The sequence below is a fragment of the Enhydra lutris genome, unplaced genomic scaffold, assembly GCF_002288905.1.
Source record: "Enhydra lutris kenyoni isolate GAN:26980312 unplaced genomic scaffold, ASM228890v2 scaffoldscaffold9, whole genome shotgun sequence".
Classification (NCBI taxonomy): Eukaryota; Metazoa; Chordata; class Mammalia; order Carnivora; family Mustelidae; genus Enhydra; species Enhydra lutris.
Genome location: NW_019154093.1, coordinates 22,710,878 through 22,729,011, shown reverse-complemented (window position 1 = coordinate 22,729,011; position 18,134 = coordinate 22,710,878). Strand labels below are relative to the sequence as shown.

The following is an 18,134-nucleotide window of genomic DNA, read 5'->3' as shown; positions in this document are numbered from 1 at the left end:
ATACCCAGAATATACAAAGAATGCCTACAATGCAACAACAACAAAAAACCCCAAACAACTTGATTTAAAAATGGGCAAAGGACTTGAATAGACATTTTTCCTAACAAAATATACAATAGCTAATAAGCACATGAAGAGATGCTCAACATCACTAATCATCAAGGAAATACAAATCAGAACCACAATGAGAGACCACTGCATACCCATAAGAATGGCTACTATCAAAAAAAGTAAAAACAAAAGCAGACAATAGTGTGTTGGGGAGGATGTGGAGAAATCAGAACCCCATGCACTGTCGGTGAGAATATAAAATGGTGCAGTCACTGTGGAAAACGGTGCGGCAGTGCCTAAAAAAATTAAAAGTAGAATCATCACATGATCCAGCAATTCCACTTTTGGGTATATACCCAAATTAATTGAAAAACGGGGACCAGAAGAGATACTCATACACCCATGTTCATAGCAGAATTATTCACAAGAGTCAAGACATGGAAGACACCCAGGTGTCCATCGATGGATAAATGGACAAAATATGGAATATACACACAATGAAATATTATTCAGCCTTATAAAGGAAGGAGATGCTGCAGTACGTTACACACGGATGAACAGGGAGGACAATATGCCAAATGAAATAAGCCAGTCCTAAAGGAGCAAATACTACAGGTGTCTGGCTGGTTCCATGGGAGGAGCAGGAGACTTCTGATCTCAGGGTCATGAGTTTGAGTCCCATGGTGGGTGTAGAGATTATTAAAAATAATAATAATAATAACAACAACAACAATACTAATAAACTTTTTTTAAAAGACCAAATACTGGGGTGCCTGGGTGGCTCAGTGGGTTAAGCCGCTGCCTTCGGCTCAGGTCATGATCTCAGGGTCCTGGGATCGAGTCCCACATCGGGCTCTCTGCTCAGCAGGGAGCCTGCTTCCCTTCCTCTCTCTCTCTCTGCCTGCCTCTCTGCCTACTTGTGATCTCTGTCTGTCAAATAAATAAATAAAATCTTAAAAAAAATAAAATAAAATAAAAGACCAAATACTGTATAATTCCACTTACATGAGGTACCTGGAGTTGTCAAATTCATAGAGCCAGAAAGTAGAATGTGTTTGTCAGGGGCCAGGGAGAAAGGAGAATGGGGAGCTACTGTTTTATGGGAACAGAACTTTAGTTTTGCAAGATGGAAAGGGGTCTGGATGCACGGCGGTGATGGTAAACAACAGTGTGAGTGTACTTAATGCCACTTAACGAACTGTACACTTGAAAATGGTTAAGGTTGTACATTTTGCAGCTAAGTGTATTTTATCACAATTAAAAGTAACTTACAAATAAAAAAAACTTTTAAAATCACATAATCGTAATGATATTGGAAGGATGGGCAGGGGTTGACTCAGAGAGTGAGTGCACAGGTGTCTTTATGGCTGTGTGTTTGGGGGTGCTGGTGCTTGTGAGAGAGCCAAATCCCTATCTTCACGGTGGTAAGTCAAAGAGAATGCCTGAAACTGAGAGACCAAGTCATAGAAATGCATGTGTTATTTAATGATAGGAGGTAAATAGCAAAAGAATCAGCTGGAAGGGCTGGAAATGTTTGCCCCGGGGGGTCAGGGCGGGGGTTGGGGGAGAAGGAAAAGGAGGTTGGGAGAGAAGACATAAGACTTTTCATGATAAGTCTTGCAAAACTGTTTGATTCTTGAAACTATGGAAAGTAAAACTTTGATAGGAAAAAATAAAATAATAACAAAACCCAAAAGCACATGGAAAATTGCTGAGCCTCCCCTAGAAAGCCCTGTGACTCAGGCAGTGGGCACCCAGGACCTGGGTGGCCTCCAGGTCACCTTGAGAAACTCATTGTCAGGGACAGAGCGGTCAGAGCTCCCGCCCTCCACCCTTTTCCCCACATGAAGGACCCAGAGCAGGGGACCATTAAAGAAGCAAGAACCATCTGGATGGTTGGACAGAGGAGCACTGTTTATTGGAATAGCCATGAGGTTCTTTAATGTGTATTGGAAAAATATAATTAGCATCTCAAAGCTATGATTTCATGGAGGTTGTTGCTTAGTATGAAGCTAAGTTTATTAAGTGAAAGGATTTAAAGGAAAATCGAGGCTGGGAGGAGAGGAAGTAAGTGAAAGGGAGGAAGTCATTCAGGGAGGGTGAGAAGGAGTGGTCATGGAAAATACTGACTTGTCCAACCCCTCATGTGAGGGATGGGGATGCCAAGCCCAGAGAGGGAAAGGTACCTGCTCAGTGTCCAACAGCAAGGCAGCAAAGGAGGGAGAAGTGACTCCAGCTCTCCTAAGAGCACATGGCCAGGAGGCAAGAAACCCAGGCTGGGCTGGTCCTGCTTGGCCTGTGGTCTGCTGTGAAACCCTGAAATGCCTTCATCCTCTCAGGTTCCTGGGTGTCTTCATCTGCATAACGAAGGGGTTCTGCAGCTAATAGCAACAATGTTCCTGGTAAATAGATAATCATTATGCAGCGTGTACTCTATACTCTTACTCAGAAACAACAACAACAACAACAGCAAACACTCACATAGGACGTGCTGTGTACTGAAAACTCTTCCAAGCACTTTATATATGGTAACTTAGTTCATCCTCACTAACTCTTTGAGGTAGTATAGAACCCGTCTCCAGGAGCCCCATGGTGATTTTCGTCTTTTGGCCGTCATACTCCTGTAGACACCCTTCCCACAGGGACGAGAGCGCATCTGGTAACCAGTAGGATATTCCAGAAATGATGTGGTGCACCTTCCATAGTTAGATCATAAACCTCCTTGTTTTCTCTGTCTCTCTCTCATATCAGTAACTCTGGGGAAGCTGGCCGCCATGTTGTGAGAACACTCAAGCAGCCCCATGGAGAAATTTGTGTGGTGAAAAACTGAGTCGTCCTGCCAACTGCCAACATGAACTTCCCAGCCATGTGAGTGAGACGACCCCAACCCTCCAGCCTCAGTTAAACCTTCAGAAGACCACAGTCCTGCTAACACTGTGACCCAACTGAGCTCCTCCCAAATTCCTGACCCACAGACACTGGGAGGGATAATAAATATCTGTTGTTGTTCTAAGATGCTCATTTGGGGTATATTTTGTTATGTAGCAATAGATAATTAATACTATTAGGTAACATTGTCACCCGCATTTCACAGATAAAGATGTTGAGGGTTCATACAATTTGACCCACGTCACACAGTTAGCAAGGGATTTAAACTCTAGCAGTTTGGATCTATATAAAGTTCATGTAATGAATTAGAATCCCTTTTTTACAGGAATGAAGATAATCTGTCTAGTCAAAAAGAGACAGAATGAGAAAGAAATACAGAGAGACAGGGGCAAAGAGAAATGCTCAGTTGGCTCAGGCCAATATGAAGGACTGGGGCTAGACTTCTGTGAAGTGAAGATGATGGACAGTGGGAGAGCCCTGGTGCCCTTACAGTTCAGCCGTGATTAACTCAGGTCGCCAGTGTGTTTACCCTAGCTGGATGGGGGACTTAGCCTTGGGTACCCGGGTGTGGGAATCTGACATCCCTGAGTAGCCCCATCGGAGGTTCCCATTACCCTGCACACTCACCGTCTGGCCCCGAGATCAGAGATCCTCAAAGGCAAGGATGTAGTCTTGTTTATCCGTGCCCCTCACCTAGCATAAGGACAGTCAAGGGAGTCTCCGGAGGTTTATAGAAAGCCCTGACTGCGACCTCTCTGGAAGAGGCTGGAAGGCTTCTCAGAGGAAGAGGCATTTGAGCTCAGGCCCAAAGGATGAAATAGAAGTCAGTCAGTGCACAAGTGTTCTAGACAGAGGGTACAGACTGGCAAAAGCCTAAAACTCCAGTTTTGGGGGGCCAGGGTGAGGGAGTGGAATGGGCGTGGGCTGAGCCCCTAGCAGTTCTGGAAGCAGGACATGGAGACTTAGGAGGGGGATATTGCTGTGCTGACAGCAGGTGGAAGCCACCAGTTTCTGTCTCATGAGGAATTCACTGCACTTGAGGTTGGGTTTGGGGATTTTCATTGGAAACCCAGAAGTGGGCAAGGTCTGTATACTTGAGTCAGCCCAGAATGGAGAGAGAGGACAGGTGGGGACAAGTCACCAAGGCAGCAGAAGCTATACCTCAGGGTCCCTTTAGGGTCTGACATCTGTCAAGAGCTGGGCTTTCTCCATTTGCCCCTCACTGGAATTAACCAGCTTACGTGCCCTGAAAAATTCCCAGTTCTGCCACCTGGGTTCAAGTGCTAGATTTGCTGCCATTTACCAACTGTGTGACCTTCCTATTCCTTAGTGTCCTCATGTGTAAAATGGAATAAACATATGACCTGCCTCATGGGGATATTATAAGGACTCAATGGGTTAAAGCATTTAAAGCACTTAGATGAGGCGCCTGGATGGCTCCGTTGGTTAAGCATTGGCTCAAGTCATGATCTCAGGGTCCTGGTATCGAGCCCCATGTCAGGCTCCCTGCTCAGCAGGGAGTCTGCTTCTCCCTTTCCCTCTGCTCCTCTCCCTCCACTCCCTGTTTGTTCTTTCTCCTCTTTCGTGCTCTTTCTCTCTCTCTCAAATAAATAAATAAAATCCTTAAAAAAAAAAAATGCTCTTCAAAGGTGCCTGACCCCAAGTGTGCAGTGAGAAGTAGTTATTATTATTACTTGATATGATTTGCTTTTTGACTTTTCCAAGTATTTAGACATCATTTACCTAATGCTTGTTTTGTGCCAGGCCTTGTACTTATCCTCTGAAAATAAAGATCAGTAAGACACAGTCTTCCCAGGGGTACAGAAAACTTCAGTAAGGCAGAAACAAATATTGGTCAAATTTGTGCCATGCCAGAGGCCCAGAAATGCAGGACAGGTTCTTCCTGTCCTCAGGAAGGTCATGTGCACACCTGTGAGTCTGTCTCAGGGAGGTCACAGGGGGACTAGGGAGAGAAGGAAGTAGCCCAAACTGGCCGAGGATTTCGAGGAGCCTGGAGGAGCTCTGATGAGGGGCTGTTGAGAAACAAGAGGTTGTCCATCTAGACAACTGGATCTGGGGGAGACCATATGAGCAAAGGTCCTCCTTTGGAGGGGAGGTCAATGAACGCCTGCGCTCAATCTTTATTCTTTGAGTATTGGGAAGTCATCAGGGGTTTTGAACAGGGAATTCTGTTTGAATAATAGTAACATACCTAAGTTATTATGTAACAGCTGTATGCTTCATGCTGCCCATGCATAATCTCTTCATTGACTATAATCCTCACAGTCCTGTGAGAGGAATTCTGTCATCATTCTCATTTTGGATGAAGAAACTGAACCAGAGGAGGGCACCAGTTTCTTTAGATGATCCTATCACCTTGTTTTATTTTTTCTCATAGCAGTTATGATTATCTGAAATTATCCTTTTTTGTTTTCTTGCTTTTGTGTCTGTCTCTCCCAAGTAAGTTGTAAGCCGTAAGAGAGCAAAGAGGGACCTCCTGTATTTCTACACTCTACCCCTGGGCCGCAGATAATGCTGGGCACGAAGAGGGGCTCCCTAAGTTTTTGTTGAAAGCGTGCATGTCCTTCGTTGCCTGTGTGTGGATGGCTGGTCTCCCCACCAGTCAGGGACTTCACCATCCTGGTACCGCGTCAACCCACGAAGTGTTGGCACAGAGCAGGGCTGAATATGCTTGTTAAATGACTGAATGAACAAAAGCTAGAAGGGCTAATGGCAAGAACCTGCTGGGCTCTCTGGGGTCTGTGCCCCTCTCCTACGAGGTAGCCGCAGCCATTGCCAAGGGGCTGTCATTTGTGGGAAGGAATAGGGCTCAGGAACAGGGCTGCTGGCAGACAGTGGCTTCCAGGACTGGGACGAACAGCTCTCGAAGCTCCTTTTTCTGCCCCTCTGCCATGGAGATGAAGTGGCAGGAGGAGATGGGATGGTGGACCTACACTGGGCCCAGACACCTGCCAGTCCTATCCCTTTTAGTGGCCAATGCCCTCAAACCTCATTCTCCAAAGAAGGTTGTGCGGGTTCAGCCTCACCCACCAGCAGGCAGGGAAAATCTAGTCCCAGGTCGGCTCTCTGCACCATGGCCTGGGTGGGTTGGGGATGTGATCCTCTAGAGAAGGGGACTTCTCCTTTATACAAATGGTGAACAAAGGCCCTGGATGTGCGTTCCCTATAAGCAGGAATAACACATCCCTTTTGTGGAGTGCCCCAGTCCCCTCCCTTCCCTATCACAGCAAAGACTGGGTGTTGCCCTGCAGGTGACCCTCATCGCCCCTTTGCCTGACGAAGAATGCTTTAGATGATGAATATATAAAGTATGTGTGCCAGGCCCAAGCCACCTGCCTCACGTCCTCAGCCGTGGTCACATGAGCACATAACATGCACAGAGGCACATGGGCACGCGAACCTACTACACGCATGCATCATATCTGGGGGGGCAGCGGATGAGGGGTGCAGAGGGCCAGTGCAGCTCCCAGAGCTTCTCCCTGATCTCACACTTCCCGGTATGCTGACCTTTATCCACGACCATCACCTCTGCCCCATGTGCACATTGCACAGCCTGCGCACCAGGGAGCATCTCGCCTCCCACCGAGGTTTACTCCTACGCATCCCTCAGCCTTATCTTAGCCTCCAAGCACCCAGTGCTGCTTCCCCTGGCCTGTCTGCTTCCTCTGGGGCAGGGACCTCGCCCGGCTCATCCTAGCATCTGCGGCGCCCAGCGGGTCCTCAGCTAGGTGCCCGCGCGCCAGCTGAGGGAGGAGTGGACCTAGGACAAGAGGGAGGAGGCAGAGGCGGCAGCAGCGGGAGGAGCGTGTGGGCGGAGGCGGCAGCGGGAGGGGGCGCGCGCGCCGGCGGCGGCCGCCCAGGGCCGGGGCCGCGCGCCCAGCCTGAGCCCGCCCCGCCGCCGAGCGTCACGGAACCTGCTTGAAATGCAGCCGAGGAGCCGGGGCGGGCTGCAGCGGTGGCGGCGGCGGCGGGGGCAGCGGCAGCCCCGGCGCCGCGGCGAGGACTCGGCGGGCTGAGGCGCGGCGGCGGTAGCCGCACGGGGTGCGCGGGGCGCGGCGGCCGGAGCCCGGGGCCCGCCATGGGCCGCCCCGAGCGGGGCGCGCTCCGGCCGCTGGCGCCGCTGCTGCTTCTGCTGCTGCTGCTGCTGCCGCTGCGGCTCCAACAGCTCGCGGCGGCGGCGGCGGCGGCTGATCCACAGCGCGGCGGCCAAGGTGCGTGAGGCTGGTTTCCCCGCCCGGCTCTGCGCCGCCGGAGCCGCCAACAAAGCGCGGCCCGGCGACCAGGCTGCGGGTTACGCTGGGCTCCGTGAGCCCGGGCCTGGGGGTGGGGATAGGTTTCTCGGGACCCAGCTATCCTTTAATTTGCCCTCGACCTCCGCCCCCCACGGCTCCCGGCGTCGTTGGCTCTGCCTTCTGGCACCTGCTCCTGGGGGATGGGCCCAGTGGGGGCCAGGCGGGCCGGGAACTTTGTGAGGGGGCGGGGGTGGTCATTGATGGTTCCGGGTGGGCTGCATGATTCCAGCCAGCGGGATTGATTTGACACGCGCGCTCCGCGGCGGCGGTGAGCTGAGCCGGGCGACTTCCCCGCCTGACAATGCGTTTCCGGCGACCCCTGCGCGCGGCGGAGAAAGAGGGGCTGCATGCTAAGGGGTTGAGCCCGCAGCGCCCAGTGCGTGTGTCGCGGCGTGTGCGGGGGTTCCCTGTGGGTCTGTGTCTGCGTAGATCTCTGATTGTGGGCCGGTGAGTGCGGGTGAGTGCTCTCAATGGGGGGTATACCCAAATCGTGTGACACCGACTGTGTCTAGCCTCGTAATGTCACGGAGCAGCCCGCCATCCCATTACCATTCTGCCCTCCTTCCGGATCCAGGGCGCCCGAGGCCCCCAGAGGTCGTCGGCTCCATTATCGCCTCCTTTCCTTCGCCCCAGTAGACCCCTCCCTGCTGCCAGGACTGCACTGTCCGTGCATACGGCTCACGTCCCCCTCTCCCCCGAGCAGGGCCGGTCAAAGAGTGTGAAGAGGACCAATTCCGGTGCCGGAATGAGCGCTGCATCCCCTCCGTGTGGAGATGCGACGAGGACGACGACTGCTCGGACAACAGCGACGAGGATGACTGCCGTGAGTTGGACGGCTGGGGAGGAAGGGAACGGGGCGGGGATGGGGGGCCGCCGGCCACCTGCTTGGACCTCACTGCCGGGAAGCTGCCCTGGCGCCGCCTTCCTCGGGGTTGGGTGGCTTGGCCGGCGTGTCCTAATGGGGTCCAGGGCGGGGCCCGGCGCTGGTGTGGCCCAAGAGGAGGGCGCGCCACGCCCGGGTTGCCGGGCCGGAACTGTGGGCAGGGACTCAACCGTCCCTGCAAGCGTCTAGCTTCCTGCGTCTAGCCCTCCTGGACTCCTGCGTCGGCCCCAGGGAACGCGCCGGTGTTTCAAAGTTCTAGGCAATTCCGGGCCTCGTCTTGCAGGGTTTTTGTGAATGAATGGGCTCCCCGGGGCCCCTGATTGGCCAGGCGAGGACCACCCCATAGGCCCCCGTGGCCACAGTGGCCAATCGTGGAGCGGGCGGGTGTGCAGTGTTCAGGCGCCGGGGGTGCAAGGGCCCTGCCCTGGCCCCGCCCCGGCCACACCCCCGCGCGCATCTCCTGGGAAGTTAAGTGCTTGTGAGGCCCGGGCGCTGGCTGGCTCCCGCTGCTTTTCTGCCTAGTCATGGTGTAGAGGTTTTTGTGCACCCTGACGAGCGGACCACACTCTCCTGCTAGCCGGGCGCGGGCATGAGTCATGGGACAAACCAGGAAGGAGTGGGCCGGGAGAAAGTTTGCTTCCTGGAGAGGGCTCGAGGATTCCGAGACTGCACGTGAGCGCTCAGTTGGTGACGGGTGTGCACGTGGCGGGCCGCCTTTGCTGATGCGCTGCTTGCACACCTGGGCGCTACAGCTTTGCAGGTTCTTTCTTGCGATGCTTGTGGTTTCTGATGTTTGTGGTGGCAGAAGTGAGCTAGCAAGCAGTTGCCATGAAGGAGTGAGGCTCCAGGAGCAGAAAGAAAAACAGGACTCTTTAGAAACAGACGCAGGGGATCGTACATTCATGGTCTTGGAATGCCTTCTCAGTGCTAGCCCCGGGGCACTTTGGAGCAGGGGCCCACTCCATAGGCCAGGGAGGCCCCACAGGGTCTGCGAGGGGGCAACAGGTGGACGGATCCACAGCACCACACAGTGGCAGGAGCGGAAGAGGGAGGAACACCTGGACAGGCAACGTGGAGTCTGAGGTTTTCTGTGGGCTTGCTGGTCAGCCTCCAGATGCTTTCTCAGCTGCAGTCCGGAGTTGGCTCTGTTTCTTGGGCTCATGGTCTCCTCCTGTCTTCATTTCCTCACCTGACCCCTTGGGCTCATGATTCTTGGCCTGTTTCTGAGGACCAGTTCTAGTAATGTAATTGGAAGTCAGGCGACTGACACATGCTGACTGTTCGCCATGTGCCAGCCCCGCGGTGAGTGCTTATCTCGGGTGAACTCCTCCACTCTTCTCAGCAGGCCTGTTTCACAGGCTAAAAAACTGAGGCACTGAGAGGTTAAGTTACTTGCTCCACAGTTCCTGAGTTGCTAAGTAGGAGCTTGAATTTAACGCTTCCAGAAGCCTAATCATAACCTCACCATTGATTCCCCAGTGCTATTGAAATGGTGAAAATGGCAGTGCTGGGGTAAAATATTATAGAGAGTCTCCCCCCGGGAGTTGTTCTGTGGTTGCCTGGCCGAGGGAGTGCCGAGGATGAGGCAGGAAACTCGAAACTGCAGTTCTGGGTTGGTTTCACCTTATCTCCCTGGCTCTGTAGAACAACAATCTTATGCGGGTTTTTCTTGTCACCCCTGTTTGTAGATAGGGATGCTATCTCAGAGACGTGGGGCGATTTGCCCAAGGTCACACAGCTGAGAGTGACGGAACTTGGTCAGGATGTCCACGTGCCTCCTAGCTTGGGTACTGTCTGTCGCAGTGGGGAGTGTGGCACAGAAGGACCCAGGAATGTGATCCAGGGGCTGGAAAGCCATGATCTGTGTGTTGGGCCTGTTGCTTCTCATCTCCATGGGAGGCTCTGGGGAAGATGGAGGAGTGAAGTAGCCTATGTCCAGGTGACCCCAGATGGGACCAGGGGAGCTCTCGTGGCCAATCTGGGCTCCTGCTTTCCTTCTGAGGTAGATGGCTTAGAGTGGAAAAGGTGGGACCTCTGGTTAGTACCAGTCCTACGTGGCTTAATTTTTCTGAGCTTGTTTCCTCATCTGCCGAATAGGGCTGCTGTTCCTCCATCATAGGTTAATGTGTGGAAAGTCTTCAGACAGGGTGGGCGAAGAGAAGGGAATGGATGAGTCCCTTAGAAAGGGACTCTATGAGCCACAAAGAAATCTTGAAGAATGTGGGTGGGGGCTTTGGGTAGCTAAGTTGGACTACGTGTTTGAGAGTGGTCTTTCCTTATCCCCTCCTTCCCCATGTGGGGAGATTCCTGCTCCCCGCCTCCGCCCCATGCTGGGCTGCCTGCCCAAACTGAATTTCCTTGAACTACCCTCCCCTCAAGTCTGTTGCTTCCTCCCTGAGCAGCCTCTCTGCCTTATATCTGATCCCCTCCTTTGGCACTCCAGCCCTTCTACCTTATGAGAGAGCCGGAACCAATCCACCTCTGTACCTCTATAGGCCTGTAAAATGGGCATTGCAATTTCTAAGTGAAGTCTGGGTAAGGCAAAATGAGTACAAGCTCCCAAAGGGGCCAGAATGCAGCCTAAGAATATCAAAAGCTGATGGAGGCTAGAGGGAGGAAGCTTTTATGTTGAGGAAGCCAAGGAGGACTTCCTAGAGGAGGAAATAGCTAAGCCAGGCCTTGAAAGATGATAACTGATATCATTCCCACAAGGCTTACCATTTAAAAATAGGTGATATGGTCCCCATAGTATGAAGAAGGAAACAGGAGTTCACAGAAGTGAAATGATTCCCCCCAAAGTCACATAGCTCCTCAGGGTTGGAGCAAAAACTCAAACTAAGGGCCACTAAGTCCTGATCTTCATCCACAGTGGTTAGGACTTGGCACTTACCAGAGACACCAATAAAGCTGGGAGGATGGGGAAGTGAAATCCTTGTGGGGCTTCAGTTCCAGTCTCAGAAGACCTTCAAAGTGGAGGAAAAGGCTGGGATCCTGAGGCCCAGGCTCAAGGAAGCCCAAGGGCAGCCCAGCCCGGCTAAGTGGGGTGAGATCCTGGGGTGTGGACCTGGTCACGTAGGCCAGTTGGCTCCTTGGCCGGTTTCCTGTTGCTTCTTAGTGTCTGGGGGCAGAGACAGGGGTTCTGGTCTCTGGCCAGCCCTTTGCTCCCAGAGTAACAACAGCAACGACCACTTACTAAGCACTTGTGTTGGCCCCGGCCTCCTGAGATGTGTCACCTTGAGCTCCTCACGTCTATAAAATGGGTCAAGTCTCTGAACTATCTGCATTAGCACCATTTTACAAAGGGACAGAGCGGTTAAGTAACTAGCCCAAGGGCATCTGATTTTTTTTTTTTTTAAGATTTTATTTATTTATTTGAGAAAGAGAGGGAGTAAGTGGGAGCACAAGCAGGGAGGAGAGGGAGAAACAGGCTGCCTGCTGAGCAGGGAGCCTGATGCGGGCCTTGATCCCAGGACTCTGGGATCATGACCTGAGCCAAAGGCAGACACGTAAACGACTGAGCCACCCAGGCACCCTGGGTATATGATTTTTAAGTGAAATTGCTGGGGTGTGAATTCAGGCGCCCAACTACAGCACCTGTGCTTTCTCCAGCAAATCCTCAGTTTCTCCCTCTTGGGATGACGTCAACCCCCTCCCCCCTCAGCTTCGGGCCCCCCAGCTCCAGGAAGATCTCTGTGCTTCTCTTTATGGCTGGGCTGGGGATACCCATAGACTGGTTTTGTGCTCAAATTCCTCCACTTAGTTCAGGCTTCTTTAGTTCGCCCTTGTTCTCCCAGCCCCCATCAGCCCTCCATCCCAGGTCTAATAAAGAGTGGGCACAGCGAGGTCTCCCATGGCTGAGAGTTCATTAGCTGGGCAAGGCCAGGCTGCAGGAGCACGGGGCTTTCTGGGAAGCAGCCTTGTAAATAATTAAAGCTTGGCCACAGCTCCCAGCTGGGGCTTATTGCCGGCATCTGGCCTTCAGAGAGCTTCCTGGCCTCAGGCCCCATTCTCACATTCCTGACCCCAGGCCCAGCTTCATCTTCTTTTTGGATGGAGGCTTTGGACAGACAGTATTACTCCTCTCTAAACTGTGATTTCCTATCTGTCCAGGCAACTCCACCATTCAGAGTCTTCCTGAGCCTCCCACATACCCATGGGGTAAAAGCAACTCTGTGACAGCTCCTGTGGCCACTCCCCTCCAGACTCTTCCTATGAACTTGCAACACCGAACTGTAGCTTCTATCTCAGTCTGGCCTTCCTACTGCTTCTCACCTCCGGGCCTTTGCATATGTCACCCCATCAACCTGGGATACTCTTTTTGCTCCCTCTGCTGACTACCTTCTTATCCCCATCTTAGAAGATTCAGTGCAGGTATTGCCTCCTCCAGAAAGCCCTCCCTGCTACCCTCTAGCCCAAGGCCAAGATACAGAAGTTGAGAGAGAGAAAGGACATAGGGAGCCATGTTGAAATCATAACTCATTGGCGCTCTCAGTCAGACACAGAAGATATTCTATCCCAGTTGTGTCCTTTGGTCGATAGGTCCTTGGGGAGATAATAATCTCTCCCTCCCAAAGATACTGTGAGGATTAAAGGAGAGAATGTGCCTGATGAGCAGTAGGTGTTCAATGAATGGTAATAGGTGTGATCGTTCTCAGAGGGAGGAGCTTCACTGAGGTCTTGAGGTACCTAACTGTCTGTCGGGGGGGCCTCTGCAGGCCACCCAAGAGCCCCCTGCTTCCCCTTACCCCATTTGCTTGGCCAGATGTCTGAAGGTCCCTGCAGTTGGTTGCCTACCCATGGTGGATATGGCCCCAAGGCCACTTAGAGGGACCTGAGAATGACAGAGGGGTGCCCAGGGAGGGGCTGAGGGAAGAAATGAATCAAACAGGCCTGACCGGTCTCAGTGGATGAGTGGCCTGGGGCCCTGGGAGGGGCAGAGGATGGCTTCCCTCAGGCCCTGTGATCCTCCTGAGACTGGTTTCTGTTCTCTCTGGCTGTTGTGGCTGTGCCTGGGAAGGGAAGGAAGCCATTTAGCCCCCAGGGCTCTGCCCAGCAGGCCCCAAGCTTCCCTCTCTTCCAGATCCAGGGCTGGCCCCCCGGGGCTGGAGCCTGCAGGCCTTGGGAATGTTTGCCATAGACTCTCCTGTGGGTCTTCCCACAGGGACTATTGGGATGGAATTCTGCTCCAAGAGCTCCTTGGCTTTCTCAGGCCTGTGGAGATGCAAGTGCAATAGGCCTTAGGGGGCTTGGCCCTGTCCTCCGTAGGAGTCAGCAGGCAGCTGGCTTGACAGTTTTTCCCTCCTTGGGGAAATAGCAGCAGCAGGTGAAGCAGAGAGATGCGCCCTGCGGGGAGGATAAGGAACAGGAGGGTGTATGGAGATGGTTGTGTCCCCGTCAAGGGATGTAACCAAGCAGAAGCTCTCCTGGCCCCAGGGCTAACAGTCAGAGCCCTCGGCCCGCTTCGCCCCCAGGAAGGCAGACCTGGGGCCCCACAGATCTTGCTTATCTGATCACCCCATGTTTGAAGGCCTGGTGGAGATGCCACCTCCCTCCGATTGCCTTCCCTGACCCCTTGTTCCTGAGCTCCCACAACATGTCCTTGGTCTTCCCTCAGTCTTGGATTCTCCTCCGCATCGTCCGCTCCTCCAGCCCTGTGCTGGGAGATTCTAAAAGAAGTAGTTCCCTGGAAGGAAAGAATTACTCGTAGCAGATATTGGCTACTTAACCCATGCCTGGCACCACATTGCAAATTTGCTCTCATTAGCTTTGCTACTCACAGCCCTGGGAGAGCTGTTTTCTTATTATTCCCATTTTACGGATGATGAAACTGAGGCTCAGAGAGAAGTGACTTGGCAATGTCTGAGGCTTACGTGGTGGAGCCAGGATTTGACTGAACTCTCTTTGCTCTGAAGCTCTTTTGGGGTCAGAGGGCCCGGGGTTTAGAGGATGTAGAGAAAGTGGGGATGTGGTGACAATGTCCAGCAGTGCCTCCCCGGGCTGCAAATGGCTGGCCTGGGAGGGACTCTCCTCTCTGGAGACCCCATGGAACCACCAGAATAAGGTGCCCCATGTACAACCTCCTATGGGTATGACCCTCCCACAGTTTCCAAGGCCTCTCTTGGCCACTGCCTGTGAGGTGGGGGATTACGGTTCTACCTGTACAGATAGGGAAACTGAGGACTGGCAAATTGTTGCTGATACAGGTGAGTCACTCTAGGAGAGGAGGGATGCTTCCTCTAGGAAAGTTCGAGAGCCCAAGCCATCAGAACCATCCCCTGAGGCCACCAGGGTGTGGTCTTCATTTCTCTGAACCTCCCACGCGTGCCCCTGATTCTAGATCTCTGCGCTTACTGATTACTACCCAGCCTTCAAAACCTAGCTCATTGCCACCTCCTTGGAGCCTTCCCCAGCTTTCTTAACCTCTGCTGGGTCTGGATGCCCATGGCTTTGTGCATCCGTGTCATAGGAGCTCCAGGTTGTTTGGAGCACCTGAGCGATTTACGGTGAACCACAAGGCCTGGCACAGAGGAGGCATTTGGGGGGTGGCACGTGAATGAATAAACATGACTGAGGAAATGTCACCCACTTTAGAGGGTGAGAAGCTGCTATTGGTCAGATTGGGGGCCCTTAAGGCCCAAGAAGGGAGCTGTGTATCCTGTAGGGACCTTAGTCAGACTCTGTCTTGTGAGTTGGGTCCCTTAGAGAGCGGAGAGCACAGGTGGTTTCTTGGCAGTTAAGCAGGGCCCGGGCTGCCTTATGGCACCAGCACGGGGGCTCCTCAGTGCTCACCCTGCAAACCTGGGAGGTTTCCAGATCAGCCTTCAGAAGCTGCAGCCAAGGCGCTGGTGTCCAGAAATCGGCCCTAGATATCATCAGGGACCTGTTCTCAGAATCAGAGTCTCCTTAGTTCCTGCGCTGGACTGAGTCGGGACAGTATGCTCCCCACTCCCGCCGGCCACCCCTGTCCTCTCTTTTCCCTTGCTGGATCAGGGAACAAGGTGTTCTCAGGATGAGGGCTAGGCACAGGCTCCTGCATAGGAAGAGGCTTGGGGCTCCCATGCTGGACTCTGTCTGGCTTCCCCTGGATTGCGGGAACTCCTCTAAAATCCTGATGTTAATTGTAACAGGTGTAATGACTGTGCTTGCCACTGAGGACTTTGTCAGGCAGGACCTCCTCAGCTGGGACGGGGAAGGATCATTGCTGCCCTTCACAAAGACCTCTTGGTGAGGTCGTTTGCTCCAGGCGACCTGGCAGGTCAGTGGCAGGACTGGGCCACGCCTGTCTGGCCACAGTCTATCACAAGTGAAAGGAAGTGATAGGTGCTCACACATCCAGTCACAACGAGAGTGGCCTGAGGACCTTGCTTCCTTCCCAGGCACCCCAGGCATCCCTCTTGCCGGCCCCTGGGTGCCCTCAAGCATGAGCTGGGGCCCTGAGCCATAGTTTTAACCCCCAGCCATGTTGTTCGGGACCTCCCACAAGACCCCAGGAATCACCGTGTAGCTTGAGTGGTTCAGGAAGGGGCCCTCCCTTGAGCTCCCCATCTGCTGTGCCTGGTCTGACCTCTGTGTCCCTGGCAGGGCCCAAGCCAGATGCCCACAAGCTGGCTGCTTTTAGGCTGCAGAACTCAGCCTACCATCAGGCCCCTCGGAATGCCCTCTGGTGACTGGAAGACATGGAAAGAGGAAGGGCTGTGAGGCTCCCGGTTCCCAGGATCCCTCATGCCCTCCACACACCAGCCCCTTGGAACATGGCAGGACAGGTGGCCCAAAGCCTCTCTGGAAGACTACCAGTCTGTGTCCATGGGAGTGGTCGTGTGGCCAAGATCCCCTGGTCACTGGCCCTGTGGTGCCACAAGAAACTTTATCCCAGCCTCCGTGGAGATGATTTCAGCATCTGCCCTTTCACCCTGTGAGAACCACACAGTATGGCCTTTTTCATTTTGTGCCTCATGGCTATCCTCGGAAGAAGATGGTACAGGAGTTAATTATCATCCCCATTGTCCTGATGAGGAAACTGAGGCTTAGGGAAGACCCGGGGCTCCCCCCGGGCCACACAGCTAGCTGCTGGCAGTGCCGAAGCTGAAACCCACCTCAACTGATTTTATTTTTCCAATGGAAATAACTTTGATTATGGGGGCACTTAGGTGCCTCAGTCAGTTAAGCGCCTACCTTCAGCTCAGGTCATGACCTCGGGGTCCTGAGTTGGAGCTCCCCAGTGCTGGGCTCCCTGTTCAACAGGGAGCTGCTTCTCCTTCTGCCTCTGCCCCTCCCCCACCACTTGTATGTACTCTCCCTCTCAAATAAATGAACAAAATCTTTTTAAAAAACAAAAAAAATAATTTTGATTATGTAAAGGTAATTTCATACTTAGAATTTTAAGAAAACCACCAGCAATACAGAAAAGCAAAAAGAGGACGGTAAGAGCCCCTCTCAGCTCTGCCATCATGGAAGCAGCTTCTCCTGCTAGAGGTGTTTCCCAGCATGGGAGCTGGCATGCATGGACACATGTATTTTTTCCTTTTAACAAAAATGAGGTTGTGTTAATGCCTGTTGTTTTCACCCCACACCAAACATGGCTTGTCAATTATAGTACTATCCCGTCATCGTTTTCAAGGGCTAGAGAGTCACCCGTTGCCAGAATCTTCTATAACTTAATGACACAGTCTCCTATTGATTGCCCTGTGTTTAGTTGCTTCTGTTTTTTCTCCTAATCTGCAGTGTTGGTGTATGGACCCTCCACTATATACCTTTGTGCATTCATCCTTAGGATGAATTCCTAGGAAGGATACTGCTGAATGTGTCCATTTTCACCCTTGCCATATTGCTCTCTCTGGGTGACGCTTTCCCACCTCACCACCACACCCCTAACTCCCCAAGGTCCTTCCCAGCCAGGTAGGCAGCCCGCAGGACCTCCCTCTTCCTTGAGCATAGGGTCCCCTCATCTTGGCCCCATGAGGCAGACAAAGTAGCCAGATCTAGGCCACAGAAAGCATAGCAAGGAGAAAGGACAACTGTGTTCTGGCCCCAAGGACTCCCCACCCCCAACAAGGAATACAAAAGGGAACAAAACTGATCTTCATTCTTCTCCAGATATTTGTAGAATCCATTCCCCTAGCATTGTAATAGTTATTCTGTCTCTGTCTGTCACATGCTGAGTGACCCTGCACAAGTGTCTCTCCCTCTCTGAACTTTATTTCCCCTTTTCCCATCAGTTCTTGCTCCACCTGCACTGCAACCAGCCCTCTGAGCAGACTCCTTCTCCCTGGAGTTGGCTCAGGGCCCCGTCCTGGCCTGGGGGTGGGGGACCTACAGCCCTCAAGCTCCTTACTTCCTGGTAAGGGTTAGTGGGAACGCAGCTGCCTCGGTGGGTGGATTCTGCGCTGGCAGATGGAGGCTAGCTGGACTTTTAGGGTCTACTTCCAGAACTCAACCCTGAGGCCCAGGTTTCTTGGGCCACTTTCCTTTCTGCTTCTTCCTGCACCCATGATCGGGTTGGATATACTGGAGTAATGGAGAGAAACAGGCTCACCAGCCCCGTGACTAGCTGGGGTTCCTGGTTTGGGTCTTCTGAGCTTCAGGTCCTTGGTCTTTGAAACAGGGATAATAAGCCCACCTTTCAGAGGTGTGCAGGCTAATGTTCAGCCCAGAACCTGGCCCTGACAATGAGCATCCCTGTTCCCCTTCCCTGGGATCCCTGCACAGGGAGCAGCTCCACCGAAGGCACTGTCAGCAGCTTCCCTCCTTCTCCACCAAGGACACAAGAGGGGCAGCTGCTCAAATGGCAGCAAGGAGATGTAGGTCAACTGGCCGGTGGGGAGAACTGAGCTGCCTAGGACGACAGCAGCTCTGCGGACTGGGAGGGTATGTATGAACCCTCTCACTCTGCTCCTGTCTGCCTTGGGGGCCCCAGGGTGACAGCTTTCTGGATGGCCTGGGGGTGCTGGCCGTGCAGACGAGGCCACGGAGACTGGTTTACTGCGGGCCTGGCATGTTCC

At 53.0% G+C, this 18,134-nt stretch overlaps 1 protein-coding gene across 4 annotated transcripts in view; it reads left to right on the top strand.

Annotated features, from left to right (window-relative positions):
- The first annotated feature begins 7,039 nt into the window (after positions 1–7,039).
- Positions 7,040–18,134, top strand: part of LOC111143036 (LDL receptor related protein 8) — a 74,415-nt gene continuing 63,320 nt past the window's right edge. For all 4 annotated transcript variants that reach the window (XM_022496463.1, XM_022496464.1, XM_022496462.1 and 1 more), the window contains exons 1-2: positions 7,040–7,172; positions 7,957–8,076. In XM_022496463.1, coding sequence (XP_022352171.1) covers positions 7,040–7,172; positions 7,957–8,076 — 253 coding nt within the window. The remainder of the gene's footprint in view (positions 7,173–7,956; positions 8,077–18,134) is intronic.